The 15,703-nt window shown below is 38.5% G+C and overlaps 1 protein-coding gene across 3 annotated transcripts in view; it reads right to left on the bottom strand.

Annotated features, from left to right (window-relative positions):
- The window catches only part of HELZ (helicase with zinc finger), a 176,288-nt gene that overhangs the window by 116,286 nt on the left and 44,299 nt on the right, over positions 1 to 15,703 (bottom strand). For all 3 annotated transcript variants that reach the window (XM_050762384.1, XM_050762386.1, XM_050762385.1), the window contains 6 exons: positions 15,624 to 15,680; positions 9,639 to 9,690; positions 8,181 to 8,256; positions 4,088 to 4,286; positions 3,522 to 3,629; positions 2,239 to 2,536 (listed from right to left, as the gene is read on the bottom strand). In XM_050762384.1, the coding sequence (XP_050618341.1) occupies positions 2,239 to 2,536; positions 3,522 to 3,629; positions 4,088 to 4,286; positions 8,181 to 8,256; positions 9,639 to 9,690; positions 15,624 to 15,680 (790 nt within the window). The remainder of the gene's footprint in view (positions 1 to 2,238; positions 2,537 to 3,521; positions 3,630 to 4,087; positions 4,287 to 8,180; positions 8,257 to 9,638; positions 9,691 to 15,623; positions 15,681 to 15,703) is intronic.

Below are 15,703 nucleotides of genomic sequence, written 5' to 3'. Positions count from 1 at the left end.
TCTGCTCTTTAAGTCCTCTACTTGCACCCTAGTCCGAGTCCTCATTCTAAAAAACAAAAACAAAATAAAGAAACAAAAAAAAAACCCAACTCTTCTCTTTTCCTCCTTTCTTCCTTTCGTGTATAAGCCAGAAATTATCCTAATCAAGGCTAATTATAAACATAATAGCTACTATTAACTAAATGTCTATTATGAGCCAGATGTTGTACGAGGCTTCGGGTTCTCACAATAACCTGTGACAGATATTACTAGCCCCATTTTACAGATGTTTCCCCATGAAGCCCAGAGAAGCTGAGTACTCTGCCCAGGCTCACATACGTAATAAGCTGAAAATCAGGATTCAAATCCTATTCTATTTGACTCTGAATTTTGTCCACTGCTCTTCTTCTCCAACTAGAAAAATAACACATATCTGAGGCAGAAGTAGTCAAAGTACTTTTACTCTTCTCAAGCCTATGAAAGTACCCCGAGTTCTTCTTCATCAACACCTTCTCTAATTATCATCTGTTTTAATAGTATCGTTCTTTCACATTTTGCTGCAGACATTTAACATTTTACATTATTAATTAAATATTTTATTAACTAATAAGAATTCTTGACAACACTTATAAACATTTCTATGGGTAAAGGAGTCTGAGCTATAAGCCACAAACTTCTAAAATACAACCCACATGTAAGCCAAGAACATCCTTTACAGTTATATTTGAGAGTAGGAAATGTATGTTGGTCTCTCTTTATGACTTAAATCTCTTTATGATTTAAAAAGGATGCTGCCTAGTGGTTCTCAAGGTCTGGTCTCTAAAAGCAACTTACTAGTATGGGGTAGGCAAACTACAACACGAAAGTCAAATGCAGCCATTGTTTTTGAAAATAAAGTTTTATTGGAACACAGTCACTCACACCCATTTGCTTCTGCATTGTCTATGGCTGCTTTCTCATTACAATGCAGAGCTCAGTAGTTGCAACAGAGATCACCTGCCCTGCAACACCTACAATATTAACTGTCTGGCCCTCTGCAGAAAGAATTTGCCAAATACTATGCTAATATATATAAGCCAAATACTTTATTTTTATTTTATCAACTACCATATCTATTTAGCTGTGGAAATTAATTTATTCTGATTCCAAAGAGTACTGAAAAGATGACAAAAATACATACTACAGAATAAAAACAAGTAAAAGGGATCCAAGTCAATGGGAAATAAGGGTAAAGTGAAGTTTGGGTAGTATCAGTACACACAGAAGAAGATGTCACCGAACAATTGTTAAATTTGGGCACCATCATTGTTTCAACCTTACTAGCAGCTAAAGTAAAGAGGAAGACAGACCAATTTCACCTTTTCACTATTTGCAAAAAAATAAAAGTCTAGCATTTGCTCATAAGAAAAACAACTTCTTCTAGGTTCTCATGAATGGCACATTATGGTACATAGTAAAAAACGTCCTCCACAATATGGTTAGTTTTAGTCAATACAAAGACAAGTTTCATACAGTTCTGCTTTTTGAAGTGTTTGTTAAATAAATATTTAGTTTTTGTTAAACAGAATAGAACACCTATAAATCCAACTAAGAGCAAAGGAAATGTGGGCTAACATGCCCTTTCTTTATCCTGTTGGATCTTGGCATAAAATTTAGGTGTAGGCAATAAATTGACAATGTACAAAGTAATTTCTTATATCACACTTGACATGTTGAAACCAGGGACCTCTTTCCAAAAACAAAGAGCAGATTTGATTAAAGGCACCTTGGCCTCCTTAACGCTAGTGGATGCACAAAATGATTTATGAAGGCTTATTATATTCAAGACTTTTCATTCAGAAATAATGTACTAACATCAGCAAAGTTAACTAGTCAATAGGACATGAAAATAAACATTGTAGGTATATACACAATTACCATTAAAATGATATTCTACCCAAACTAATATTGAAAGATATTACTGTGCTAAAACCATCCTACTGTGAAATGAAATTGGTAGACCAAAACAGGCCTGATCATCTACTCAAACAAGTTGGGGGAACCCCAAAGCTCAAGCTTTGCCTGGTGGCTCTATGAAGAAATCAGGGCACAGTGTGAACCATTATAAGCCCATTACACAGTAAATAAGTCAATTAATCTGCGATTTTTTTCATTATTATTATTCTCTTCCTATCCATGGAATATATTCAGGGGCCAATACATATCTTTAAATGTTGCTTTTTAATACATTGTATCAGGGGAAAAAAGTCTAAATATTACCTTCTGTAGAAGCTGCATCAATCATTACTCTTTGCATGAGTACTGGTTCCAATCCAAAGTCGAAAACTATGGTTTGGCGAAAAGTTCCAAATATTTCTGTGTTAAATGCTATCCCGACTTTATACACGTAATGATCTAATCCATTTTGGGCCATCTTTCCTCCTATCCATTCTTGACAGTTTTCTGGGACTTCTTGTGATACCTGGGTAGTACTATCTCCGGCAGATATTGCAATGATACTAAAATGAGGACGATGAGCATCATAAAGCAATGCTACACGATACAGCATTCTTGCAGGCTACAAGGAAGTTAAAATAATTCATTGAGTACAAGGGGGTGAAAAATCCAATTGTAATTGGGCTCTTCAATGAAAATATCTCCATAAGGGACTTTTACTTCCCCAAGCTTCTACGATACTATGTTAAAACACAAATTGTGCTTATAAGCCATTTAAGATAAAAATCAGAAGGGTTTTTGAAAAATCAGTTGTTAAAATTATATATTTATGCTATATCGTTAGCCTCCCTTCTCTTTCTATGACATGTTCATTTTTCATTGTGGCAAAAGCTATCACCCTATATAACCATCAACCTTCAACTTTCCATACTCTTTGCCTACAAAAGTTTCATGTAGCCTCAAGTAGGAAGCCTTCATAAGAGGGCAGTTACCTCTGAAAGCAATGGATTGGGTTCAAGGCTGAAGCTAACTGTTCTTAGATTTTTCATCCCCAGATACAGAAAGTACAGCGGAAGAAATGCCACGAAAAAGACAAAAACTTTTCCACTGAGCATACTCATAGAAACTGTTTATTTTGCTTCAGTCTTAAACTTTGACTACTATAATTTAAGATGGGAAGCACTGCAGAAAGTGCCCCATATTGAAAACCTATTATCACAGAATGTGTGACTTCATCATACCAAATATAAAAACAAGTTGTTATGGTTTAAAAATCTTAGAACTGCTATATTAAACAATTTTTAAGTAGTTAATTATAAGCCATGAACCCCACCCTATGTCCCAAGTTTAGAAGACAATATGTCAAAGATCTCTTTACCAAATAAATAAATATGATAGCATCCTAAATATCTACAAAGATTTCATCTAAAAGTATTTTTTAAATTGTACTTTTAATAATCAAAATACAGAAATACACTTTAGAACCTATATATAATATGTTTAGATTAAAATATTTTCAATATTCTTTTAACACAGAGATTCAAAGGTCACAAGACTTGAGAAAATTAAACACAACTTACATGCTTTAACTAGCACAAAATTCATACCTTACAGGTGAGAGCAAAGGTCCATGTCTGGTGGGATTTTTTAGTGCTGACAGTAACTGACAGGTCAGGATTGTGCTCTACCTTTACTCCTTCTATACATTCACTAAGCTGAAAACAGAAAGCAATTTACGTTATGTTTTTATTGCTAAGGGTACAAACAAAATCTTTTGCATGGAAAATAAATGTTAACAGTTAAGATGATGATGGAACTGTTTACAGAGTAAAGTATTTTATACCTTCATTTTCAGTAATTTTGATAAGAACAAAATATAGTAAAGCTAAAATAAGAGAGGGAAGAAAATTAATCACCACCACAAAATGGCACTCAAAAACTGCCTGAATGAAGGTAATTAATACGGTACAGGCAAATCTTCAAGCAAACGGCTTAGTTCTGCTCTTCATTTTAACAAATGGGTCTACTACAGCTACTAAAAACATCATTCTATCAGAATCAAGTTCTTTGCAAAGAAGATAAGGAAATAAACCAAAATAGAGCACATAACAAAGTCAAGACTCAAGTTCACTGATTAAGACAAACAAAAAATAATGTAGCTTATTTTCCTCACCACTTTCTCAGGAGACAATGAATTCATCCACTTTTCTATCAACGTTTCCATGTAACTGCCTGAGAGCTGTTTATTCTCATTTTGCTGTTTCAATTTTATCAGCCGTGAAGCATATCTTTTCTGCCATTCTGCTAGTTCTTCCTGGGAATGTGCTGAAGTACACTGGGCACCATACCTACATATTCCTTGCTCTAAAAATCTAAGTAGAATAGGAAAGACTGTTTTATCATATACTTTGTTGAACCATTTAAAAATAAACTCCCAGCATTTGCCCTCTGATTCTTCAATAAGAAAAACAAAACTTCATGTGCTGAAAGGCCACATTTATCATACTGTCTTATATAAAGGAGGGAGAAGAGGTTTAGAGAACATTTACAACAGTTAATCAAAACATCAACTCCCCATATTATTCACTGACTTTCTCTGGAATTAGGGGATCCTAAGGCATAGGTATTCACGTTGGCCCTCCAAAAGAGGCACTGAAAAATAGCTTCTTTGGTCATATAAGGACTCTATTAGACAATTCCTCTTAGAATAACTGGGTTTTGTTTTTGTTTTCGTTTTTTTGGGGGGTTTTTTTGAGACAGAGTCTCGCTCTGTCACCCAGGCTAGAGTGCAATGGCGTAATCTCAACTCACTGCAACCTCTGCCTCCCAGGTTCAAGCAATTCTCTGCCTCAGCCTCCCAAGGAGCTGGGATTACAGGCACCTGCCACCACGCCTGGCTAGTTTTTGTATTTTTAGTAGAGACGGGGTTTCATCATCTTGGTCAGGCTGGTCTTGAACTCCTGATTTCTTGATCCACCCACCTCAGCCTCCCAAAGCGCTGGGATAATAGGTGTGAGCCACCATGCCCAGCCAGAGTAGGATTTTTTTAAAGCAACACTGACATCAAGTGGATTTGCTGCTCACACACAGGTATGCCCTACTTCCCAAAATGATAAGGACCTTAAAAAAGTTTTCTTTTTTTTTTTTTGAGACAGAGTCTCACTCTGTCGCCCAGGCTGGGGTGAAGTGGCCGGATCTCAGCTCACTGCAAGCTCTGCCTCCCGGGTTTAGGCCATTCTCCTGCCTCAGCCTCCCGAGTAGCTGGGATTACAGGCGCCCGCCACCTCGCCCGGCTAGTTTTTTGTATTTTTTAGTAGAGACGGGGTTTCACCGTGTTAGCCAGGATGGTCTCAATCTCCTGACCTTGTGATCCGCCCGTCTCAGCCTCCCAAAGTGCTGGGATTACAGGCTTGAGCCACCGCGCCCGGCCAAAAAATTTTTCTACATATGCGAAATGCATTCTGAAAAAAGTTAACATATGATTAATTACCATTTTAAGGCTTTCACTTTTCACCTTTAAACATAGTGATTTTACTCTTTTCTACATTACTATTACCTATATTTCACTGAAAATATAACTTGCTTGAAGTTTTAAATAAATTTAGAATAAGTTTTATATTACAGAGTCACAAATTTATTCAACAGTCATGTTAAATTCAAGAGAATAAATTATAAATGTTCATTTTAAAGGAAACAGAGTCAATGATTTCTCAACGTTTACAACTCAGAAAATTCAACTGACAATTCAGTGATCAAAAACAGATAAAAATAAAATACCTTGATAGTTTTCTTGTTTTTTTGAAACAGAGCCTTGCTCTGTTGCCCAGGCTGGAGTGCAGTGACACAATCTTGGCTCACTGCAACCTCTGCCTCCTGGGTTCAAGGGATGCTCCCGCCTCAGCCTTCAGAGTAGCTGGGATTACAGGTGCCCGTCACCACAATGCCTGGCTAGTTTTTGTATTTTTAGTAGAGATGGGGTTGCACCATGTTGGCCACGCTGGTCTCGAACTCCTGACCTCTCAAGTGATGCACCCGCCTTGGCCTCCCAAACAAAGTGCTGGGATTACAGGCATGAGTCACCATGCCCAGCCCTGATCACTAACTTTTTTAAAAAGTTTTAAATACCCTACAAAATTATAGGCAAAGCCAGTTTTTAAATAAAAATAATAAAAACACTGATAAAAGATCTGAGAAAAAATGAAAAGTAAACTAGTAATATAATTAAATGGTTGGGCGCAGTGGCTCATGCCTGTAATCCCAGCACTTTGGGAGGCCGAGGCGGGCAGATCACCTGAGGTCGGGAGTTCAAGACCAGCCTGACCAACATGGAGAAACCCCATCTCTACTACAAAATTAGCTGGGGTGGTGGCACATGCCTGTAATCCCAGCTACTTGGGAGGCTGAGGCAGGAGAATAGCTTGAACCCAGGAGGTGGAGGTTGCAGTGAGCCGAGATCATGCCATTCCACTCCAGCCTGGGTAACAAGAGCAAAACTCCATCTCAAAAATAAATAAATAAAAATAAATGTAATTAAATGTAAATATAAAACTATAAATAGCAAAAGATAGATGTTATATTACAGACCATTTTTCAATTGGAAAAAATATGGACAGTAAGAAATAAAAAAATGAACCATAGCACAATATAAATTTTCAAATGGTTCACCGTTATTTGAAAAAATGAGTATATTTAACACTTTTCCTGATGGTACAACAAAGTACTTGAACTTAAAATTATACTATTTATTAAATTCCGTTACACTTCTGAAGACACACTTCAAATCATTTTATGTTTCTTTTCAGTATGTCTTAATGCACCAAATCTTTGTCTTTCTATTGCTTGGCTTTAAATTATTTCCCTAAAAAGTGAAAGTGTTATATTCTTATCTGTACTTCAAATCTTCTCATATTTCCTTTTCATAGGACTGTGTTCTATCTCTTCTACAATATAACACCACTAGGATTTTCAATACTTACTCATTAGTTTCCTGACTTTCAATAATCAAAACCATGTAGCAAATTTCCTTCACTACCAAAAGCGATCTAAAGAGGTACTGAGAATTTATATCTAAAAATCCCACTAGTTACAAGTTCTTACAAAAAGAACCAAAGAGTTTATCATTTTAAATGTAACGTTAATCATTCATTCCACATTAGTAAATTATTAAATTTTGAAAGGTTAGCCCTCCAATATGAATTATTCATAAATTCTACATAAGAATTACATGAAGATAATATTTTTCAGAAAGGTTAAAACAATTTAACATTTCTTTATTTTACTTTTTACATAAAGTATTGTCAACTTCGATCACCACAACCTAAGTAAATTTCACATTAACAAATGGCCATGGTCAGGTGTGGTGGCTCACATCTGTAATTCCAGCATTTTGGGAGGCCAAGGCAGGAGAATCGCTTGAGCTCAGGAGTTCAAAACCAGCCTGAGCAACATGGAGAAACCCCGTCTCTACAAAAACATACAAAAATCAGTCAGGCTTGGTGGTACACACGGGTAGTCCCAGCTACTTGGGAGGCTGAGGTGAAAGGATCACTTGAGCCTGGGAGGCAGAGATGGCAGTGACCTGTGATTGAGCTACTGCATTCCCATCTGAGCAACAGAGTGAGACGCTATCTCAAAAAAAAAGAAAAAAAGAAAAGAAAGAAAGAAAAGAAAAACAAAAGGACAGAAATTAAGTTCAGCCATAATAATACAACTGGTATTATAAAAGACTACTGAGGCTGGGCACAGTGGCTCATGCCTGTAATCCCAGCACTTTGGGAGGCCAAAGCGGGCAGATCACGAGATCAGGAGTTTAAGACCAGCCTAGCCAACACAGTGAAACCCCATCTCTACTAAACATACAAAAAAATTAGCCAGGTATGGTGGCACGTGCCTGTAATTCCAGCTACTCAGGAGGCTGAGGAAGGAGAATCGCTTAAACCCGGGAGGCGGAGGTTGCAGTGGGCCGAGATCGTGCCACTGCATTCCAGCCTGGGCGACAGGGAGAGACTCCATCTCAAAAAAAAATAAATAGATAAAAATAAAAGACTACTGAACAGTCTTAACAACCTGCACTTAGATCACTGTTTTTTAGAATTAAAGGAAGACGACTCATCAACATGCTTTTGACTTTTATTATTTAATGATAATGACTAACTTTATGGCTTCTGTTTCAAATTGAAAATAAACCATTTCACTCCATTAGATAAGGAAAATTATCTGTTCTTTCAACAAAACATGTCATTGTTTAAAAAAAAAATTCACATTACCTTTTACACAAAGTATATTCCTCGCTGCTTGTGATTCCCCTAGGTGGTGGGCGGAAATGCCAACCATTACAAGACCCTAGGGAGTAATTAGGATATAGTCTTATCATTTGAGGCTAGCCAGTAATTCTGATATTTTAATGTATAAGAAACACTACAATCCCTCCACACACATCATCCCATATGATATAAAAAAGAACATGACATACTTGCCTCTACCAAAAAAGTAATCTACCAATCAGCTACATAAAACGTAGGAATCACTGAAGAGGCAGTTTCCCAGCAGTTAGTTAAATCAAGCTGGTGACTCTGACTCTGTCCTAGCAAATGGTGGACAGGTTTCCATGCAATCTCTTCCCTAACAGCACAAGGCGGGTGGCTGGCATATTGGTCATTTCTAGGCATGGGATGTTTGTCTATCAGGAATTCCTTCAGGAATGAAAAAAATCATTGTATCCTGGAAGGAAAGCTTACATAACAAATTCCACTACTGCATAGTGAGAAGAAGTTCCACATTATCACATTATCATCCATGTTCCTTAGGATTTGTCTGTCACATGTCACTGTAGAATGTAATCCTTCTTTATAATTGAAATAAAGTTCAAAAAGTTGAATTCTGAGACAGGAGCTAGAAACGTAATTATTTATTTACTTGTGAATACAATGAGCTTTGAGTTGTTTGGATAAGAGTTTCTAAATAAGCCAGGGAAAATAAGGATTATGAGGGAAAACAGACTAGAGCTTTATAGAGGTTGAGCAGCAACAAGTTTCAAGGAACTTACAGTCATTTTTTACTCCCTCACAAGTCATTATGCCCCCCAGAAAAGGAAAAGAAAGATATTCAGCCAGGTTGAGTTTAAAGCTGTGCTTCATCTCTTACTAGCTGTGTGACTTTGGGGGAACTCATAAACCTTAATGTCAGTTTCATCACCTGTCAAAAAGATGAAGAAGGACTCTAAGAAGTCAGTACATGTTTTGTGAAAGACACTGCCCGTAGTACACAGCATTCAGCAGGCACTCAATGAATGTTCATCTTTTCCCTTTCCTCTGGTGAGAGGAGAGGAGATCACAGAGTTTCATTAGGGCAGGAACAACTCAGCTTACAGATCAAAACTTCCAAAAAGTGGTAACTGTACTAGCATAGGACAGAGAAAGAAGAAAAATCTTCCCTCTACAGATTGTTAAGAATGATGTTTAAATTTAGTCCTACATGGAGGCAAGGAAATAAACAAGATGACCTCTGAAGTTACCTCCTACCTCCATTACTCCATTATTCTATGAAAAAGTACCAGGGAGAAAATTGCTTTCATCTACACCTACTTCTTAAAATTAAAATCTTATATTCTCTCCTACATCACCATTTATAAGTACCGCAACTCAGTAAATTTTCTCCCAATAATTAATAAAAAAGCAAAGCCCATATTCACAGCTACCAGAAGTTACACAGCGTTTGGCACTTACCCTCATCTAAGTCTTCCACGTGATATCCAGAGAGGGCGTTACTAGTTGCTGTCTGCAATTTTCCAAATGAAAGACATTTTTTAACGAAGAAATAATCAGTTGATGCTGAACTAAATTTGAACATTTTCAACATTAAAACAAAGGTGAAGTTGGAATACTCAGAAATTTTTAATAACATTAATATGTTGCCAATGATTTTAGTCTTTTTCTATGTTAAACTATAATTAAATACGGAAAACATGTATTTGTGAGGCTCTCATTAAGGAAACTGATAGAGACCTCCTACACAGAAATTAACTGGCAGAAGAAGAGAAGTCCAAGTCTCCGGTCCTGAACCTCACGGGGTAGCATCTTCCATCCATTTATTCACTTTACTCTCCTCTTCATAACACCTTGAAAATGTCTGATTACAGAGGTCCTTTTCCATTTTTTTTCTTTTTTTTGAGACCAAGTCTTGCTCTTTCACCCAGGCTGGAGTGAAGTGGCACAATCTCAGCTCACTGCAACATCCACCCCCTGGGTTCAAGTGATTCTCCTGCTTTAACCTCCTGAGTAGGTGGGATTACAGATGCCCATCACCATGCCTGACTAATTTTTGTATTTTTAATAGAGATGGGGTTTCACCATGTTGGCCAGGCTGGTCTCCAACTCCTGACCTCAGGTGATCCACCCACCTCGGCCTCCCAAAGTGCTAGAATTACAGGCATGAGCCACCATGCCCAGCTAGAGGTTCCTTTCTCTTGCAGCTAATGGCGTGCTACCAGTTTGGAGCCTGGGAGCACTTCCTGCCAGGTCCCCCACTCACTCTGAGATGAGCCCTTCTCCCACAGAGAAGTCCAAGGCTAGGGATCCATTCGCTCTAACTTCCTCAGATAAATCGCCAATCTGCGCATTTGGTTCTAACTTTACCCTAAGCTCTACACCTCCAATTTCAACAAAGTGCCAACCATAGTACTTTTTCTAAACTATTCTGTAGTATTTTACATGCTGGATCGTTACCAGCTATATACAGATCTGCTGTCAGCAGTCTGTAACTGCCTTTCTATATTCTTGTACCTCTCAAAGTATCTGGCACATAATAATGGGTGCTCAGTAAATGTTGGATGAGTGGGTGGGTGGATAGATAAGACGGTTGATGAGCTGGATGGAGGGTTGGATGGATGGATAGATGGATGGATGGATGGATGGATGGATGGATGGGATGGATGGATGGATGGATGGATGGGTGGGTGGGTGGGTGGGTGGATGGGTGCATGGGTGCATGGGTGGATGGGTGCATGGGTGGATGGGTGGATGGATAAATGGATGATTTACCTAAGCACTTTAAATGCAATGGGTCCAAAGCAAAATTCATCAACTTTATCCCAAAGTTGATCCTTCTTCAGTGTCCTTTATCACAAGTTAATGGATTATTCATACCCAAAGAGAGCCAAGCTGAAATTTTTAAAGCCATCTTGAACTCCTCCCTCTTCTATCCTGCCCTGAATATTCTCCAAATCTTGTCCAAATAGGTCCAGAATGTCTTTCATCTCTCTTACATTCTCTCCTCCCACTTCCACTGTCCTAGGTAAAGCCCTAATTACCACTTGTCTCATTTATCCCTGAACCAACTGACAGCTTGCCAATCTTGCCCTGTATCAAGTCACCTGTGAGTCTTTACTAAGTCATATGGTTTGGCTGTGTCCCCACCCAAATCTCATCTTGAATTGTAGCTCCCATAATTCCCTCATGTTGTGGGAGGGACCCAGTGGGAGACAACTGAATCATGGGAGCAGTTTCCCCCGTATCATTCTTGTGGTAGTGAATAAGTCTGATAACATCTAATGGTTTTATAAGGGGAAACCCCTTTCACTTGGCTCTCATTCTTCTCGTCTGCCGCCATGTGGATGTGCCTTTCACCTTCCGCTATGATTGTGAGCCCTCCCCAGCCACATGGAACCAAGAGTCCATTAAACCTTTCTACTGTAAACTGCCCAGTCTCAAGTATGTCTTTATTAGCAGTGTGAAAACAGACTAATATAGACTAATATACTTAGCTATCCCTATCCTTTAAACTCAGTTCTCACACTTCTGCCTCCCTGATTTCCCTGCAGAGTTTTCCTCTTTCCCTGCCTGTATTTTGTGATAGCACTTACTGACCACAGGCTGCCCTGTGTGCACATTAGCTATGTGCATCTCTGACCTGACAGATTGCTTTTCATGGACATCTCAGCTTTCCAGAGCCTTGAACAGCACAGGTGCTCAGTAAATGTTAAACTGAATCAGAAGGAGTAAACAGTATCCCAAGATGAAATCTGGAATATCTTGTACCATAGAAAGAATGTCATGAATGCTAACTGGTCATAACTGAAACAATACTATCACTATAATTTATATGCGGTTGATTAAATTGTACTTTTTAGGTTGGGCTTGAACTAAACTCTGTAATACTGTTTCTACAGGAAAATGCCTTCTGATTATCAGTAAAGCACTTACTAAGGAGTTTTTAAAAGGCAACCCATTCTTTTTGTAAAATGAAGGGCTGAATATAAGAATACACAGATTAACAAATCAGGAGTAACTACTCATACTATAAGCATTCTATGCTGCCAAAAAAAAAAAAAAAAAAGCCATTAAAAGATCTCTTTAAATTCTCCAAGCAAGGTCTATGTGCCACTGTCACAAACTAGCCCTTCAAATGATTCTGTTTACATAACATATATAAATAGATAAGCTAAAAATTCACTGCAAGTAGGAAAATTTTAAAGTATCTCCTTTTTAAAACCTATCAAAATAAATGTATCAAATGTGCAAGAAAAATAACAGGAATAAAAATGTTTAATAAACATTATTAAAATGTTTTGGTCATAAAATAAAGCCTAAAACACTTATAAATGTTGGCAAGAACACCACACGGTGCATTTCAGCAGGCAGCGCCTGCAAGGATCAGTGGCGACCCACGCAGGCCTGTGCTGACACTGAGCTCTAGGTCTCGTGGGGATCTGGGGAGCAGCACATGCTCAGCAGAGAACTGGCAAAGTAAGGCACTCAGCCCAGCTAAGTATTTAGTAGTACTGGCTTTTAGGTTCCAAAGCATTGTGATTGTTTTTTTAAACACTCTATTTATGCGCTCATACTCCAAAACAAGACAACAGTTTATCATCATTAGTCTTTACTGACACCTTCAGGAAAAACGGCCAAAGATTACACTGCTAGAACTATAAATTCAGAATTAAATCTATTAATCAGATATTTTAAATGTTACTAAAGAATATTTACTAAACAATACTTGTTTTTGTTTTTATAAATCAGCCTTGAGTTCCAGGTCTTTAGTCTCATCCACTAGCATTTCCAAGTTAAATGCCAACTTAGCCCAATCTTTAAATAACAAATTGTTGCTATTTTTAAATGTGTCATGTGCAATAATCAATAAGGGTAGCATTGTTTGTTAGCTCTTCCTAAACGGTTATCTTTTAATAACATCAATTCACTAACCAAAAAGACTACTACTCTAGTCAGATAGAAAAAAAATTACAAAAACTTAAGTCACTTCTTCCAAAAGTATAGTCACAAAATAAGAGTCAAGTGATATTTGTGGCCTTACATGCAACAGGATTATAAACATTAAAAATAAAATAAATTGCATGTGTTTATCAGATGTAAAGCTGGTAATTCAATTAAGGCAATAAAAGAAGAACAAAGCCAAAAATCTTAATGAAATGAAAGGTCATTTTATGCTCTCATTTTAAAAGTCTACAACATTTACAACTGCCTTCTGTTACTTCTTAGAAATTAAAATGGCTACATATACACTATTAGGTTGGTGCAAAGTAATTGTGGCTTTGCCATTATTTATTTATTTATTTATTTTATTTTTTGAGACACAGTCTCACTCTGTCGCCCAGGCTGGAGTACAATGGTACAATCTCGGTTCACTGCAACCTCCGCCTCCTGGGTTCAAGCCATTCTCCTGCCTCAGCCTCCCAAGTAGATGGGATTACAGGCACCTGCCACCATGCCTGGCTAATTTTTGTATTTTTAGTAGAGACAGGGTTTCAACATGTTGGTCAGGCTGGTCTCAAACTCCCGACCTCAGGTGATCCGCCCACCTTGGTCTCCCAAAGTGCTGGGATTCTAGGCGTGAGCCACCGCACCAGGCCTGTTTTGCCATTCCTTTCAAAGGCAAAAACTGCAATTACTTTTGCACCAACCTAATACCTATATATACATATGGCTTTGAAGTTAGTGAGAGCTTACTAATTCTCGGTTAATTCACAATCAGGCAACATAAGACAAAGAAAATGGAATTTAGAAGAAAAAGCCTAGTAGTAGCAAAGCAGTTATTTTTTCCAGCTTGTATAATCCACAGTAACCATCTTCTTTGCTGTTTTTTTGGTATGAACTGGGATACATTACTACATTTGGAATCGAAAGGAACCTACAGGAGGTCAAAGTTGACACCAGGGTCTCTGCACATCCCCTCTGGCTGTCTGAAGTGCCCTCTATCTCACTCTCCATGAGATAAGCACCTTCTGGACTCTCAGCTCTTGATTTAACTGTCTCAGTCCCTGGCCACCAAATCCAGTGATTTTTCCAGCAGAAGAGTTCATTCTTTTCCCTCATACCACCTACCTCTCTGTGAATTACACCTACGGTTGTTTAATTCATTTATTTGTCTATCTCCTTCCTAAACTTTAACCTCCAAGAGGACAAGAACCATGTTCAGTGTTGTATCCCCAGCAACAAGCACAGTACCTAGCACACAGGAAGTGCTCAATTCTTGAATAAATAAGCCAATTAATCACTGTGCGTGGGCTTTTATTTATGACCAAAGCTGAAAAAATGGCTTTTTAAATAAGACATCTAAAAATAAAAATACTTTTGTTTTTTGTTTTTTTTGAGACAGAGTCTTGCTCAGGCTAGAGTGCAGTGGCGCGATCTCAGCTCACTGCAAGCTCTGCCCCCCGGGTTCACGCCATTCTCCTGCCTCAGCCTCCCGAGTAGCTGGGACTACAGGCGCCCGCCACCACGCCCAGCTAGTTTTTTGTATTTTTTAGTAGAGACGGGGTTTCACCGTGTTAGCCAGGATGGTCTCGATCTCCTGACCTTGTGATCTGCCCGCCTTGGCCTCCCAAAGTGCTGGGATTACAGGCTTGAGCCACCGCACCCGGCCATAAAAATACTTTCATATGCCTATATGAAGAAGAGAAATTTACAAAGCTCAGGGCCTTTTACATGCCACTGTTGTCCCCGACCTTCCATGTGTCCTCCAAGTCCTTCACTGAAGTACTTTTTTGTTCACTATTTATCCTCACACACATTATTTCCATCTCCTAAACACATTCCTTAAAGACAGTCCTTAAGTCACAGACTTCCATCAGGTGCTTTAAAAAAGACAAAAAGAAGGCCTGGTGTGATAGCTCATGCCTGTAATCCCAGCACTTTGGGAGGCAGAGGCAGACGGATCACTTGAGCCCAGGAGACCAGCCGGGGCAACATGGCAAAACTCCATCTCTAGCAAAAATTACAAGTAAAAATATTAGCCAGGCGGTGGAGTGCGCCCATAGTTCCAGCTACTCAGGAGGCTTAGGTGGGAGGATCACCTGAGCCGAGGGAGGTCGAGGTTGCAGTGAGCAGTGATCACGCCACTGCACTCCAACCTGGGTAACAGAGCGAGACCCAGTCTCAAATAAATAAATAAGAAATAAATAAGGCTTGAGGAGTATCTCATTTTTAATGATAGCATTTCATTTTCTAGTAGCCAGAAGTAGTTAAAAACTAAACTTTCCCAATCATCTTCCCATTTGTTGTCCAGGAGAAGCAGCGTTCCCAGGATGGGACTGTGGGTTACGGGGGTTACGAGGGTAGGCTGGCAGTCCTACTGCCCCACCTTTACAGACTTGCCTTCCGGCTGATGTCACAAAGGTTTTCCAAAATTTAATACATAATGCTTACTAGACAGATTGAGTCAAACTCTTCCAAACAGATCCACTGAAATGGTCTTACCTCTGTTTCTGAAAGAAGTGTTTTTAGTCTTGTCAAATCCTTTGTTACCATCCCATTCTGAAAGGGTGAATAAAAAAGAG

This window comes from Macaca thibetana, chromosome 16 (genome assembly GCF_024542745.1).
Source record: "Macaca thibetana thibetana isolate TM-01 chromosome 16, ASM2454274v1, whole genome shotgun sequence".
Taxonomy (NCBI): Eukaryota; Metazoa; Chordata; class Mammalia; order Primates; family Cercopithecidae; genus Macaca; species Macaca thibetana.
The sequence above is the reverse complement of the archived record's forward strand: the minus strand, read 5'-3'. Positions and strand labels throughout refer to the sequence as shown.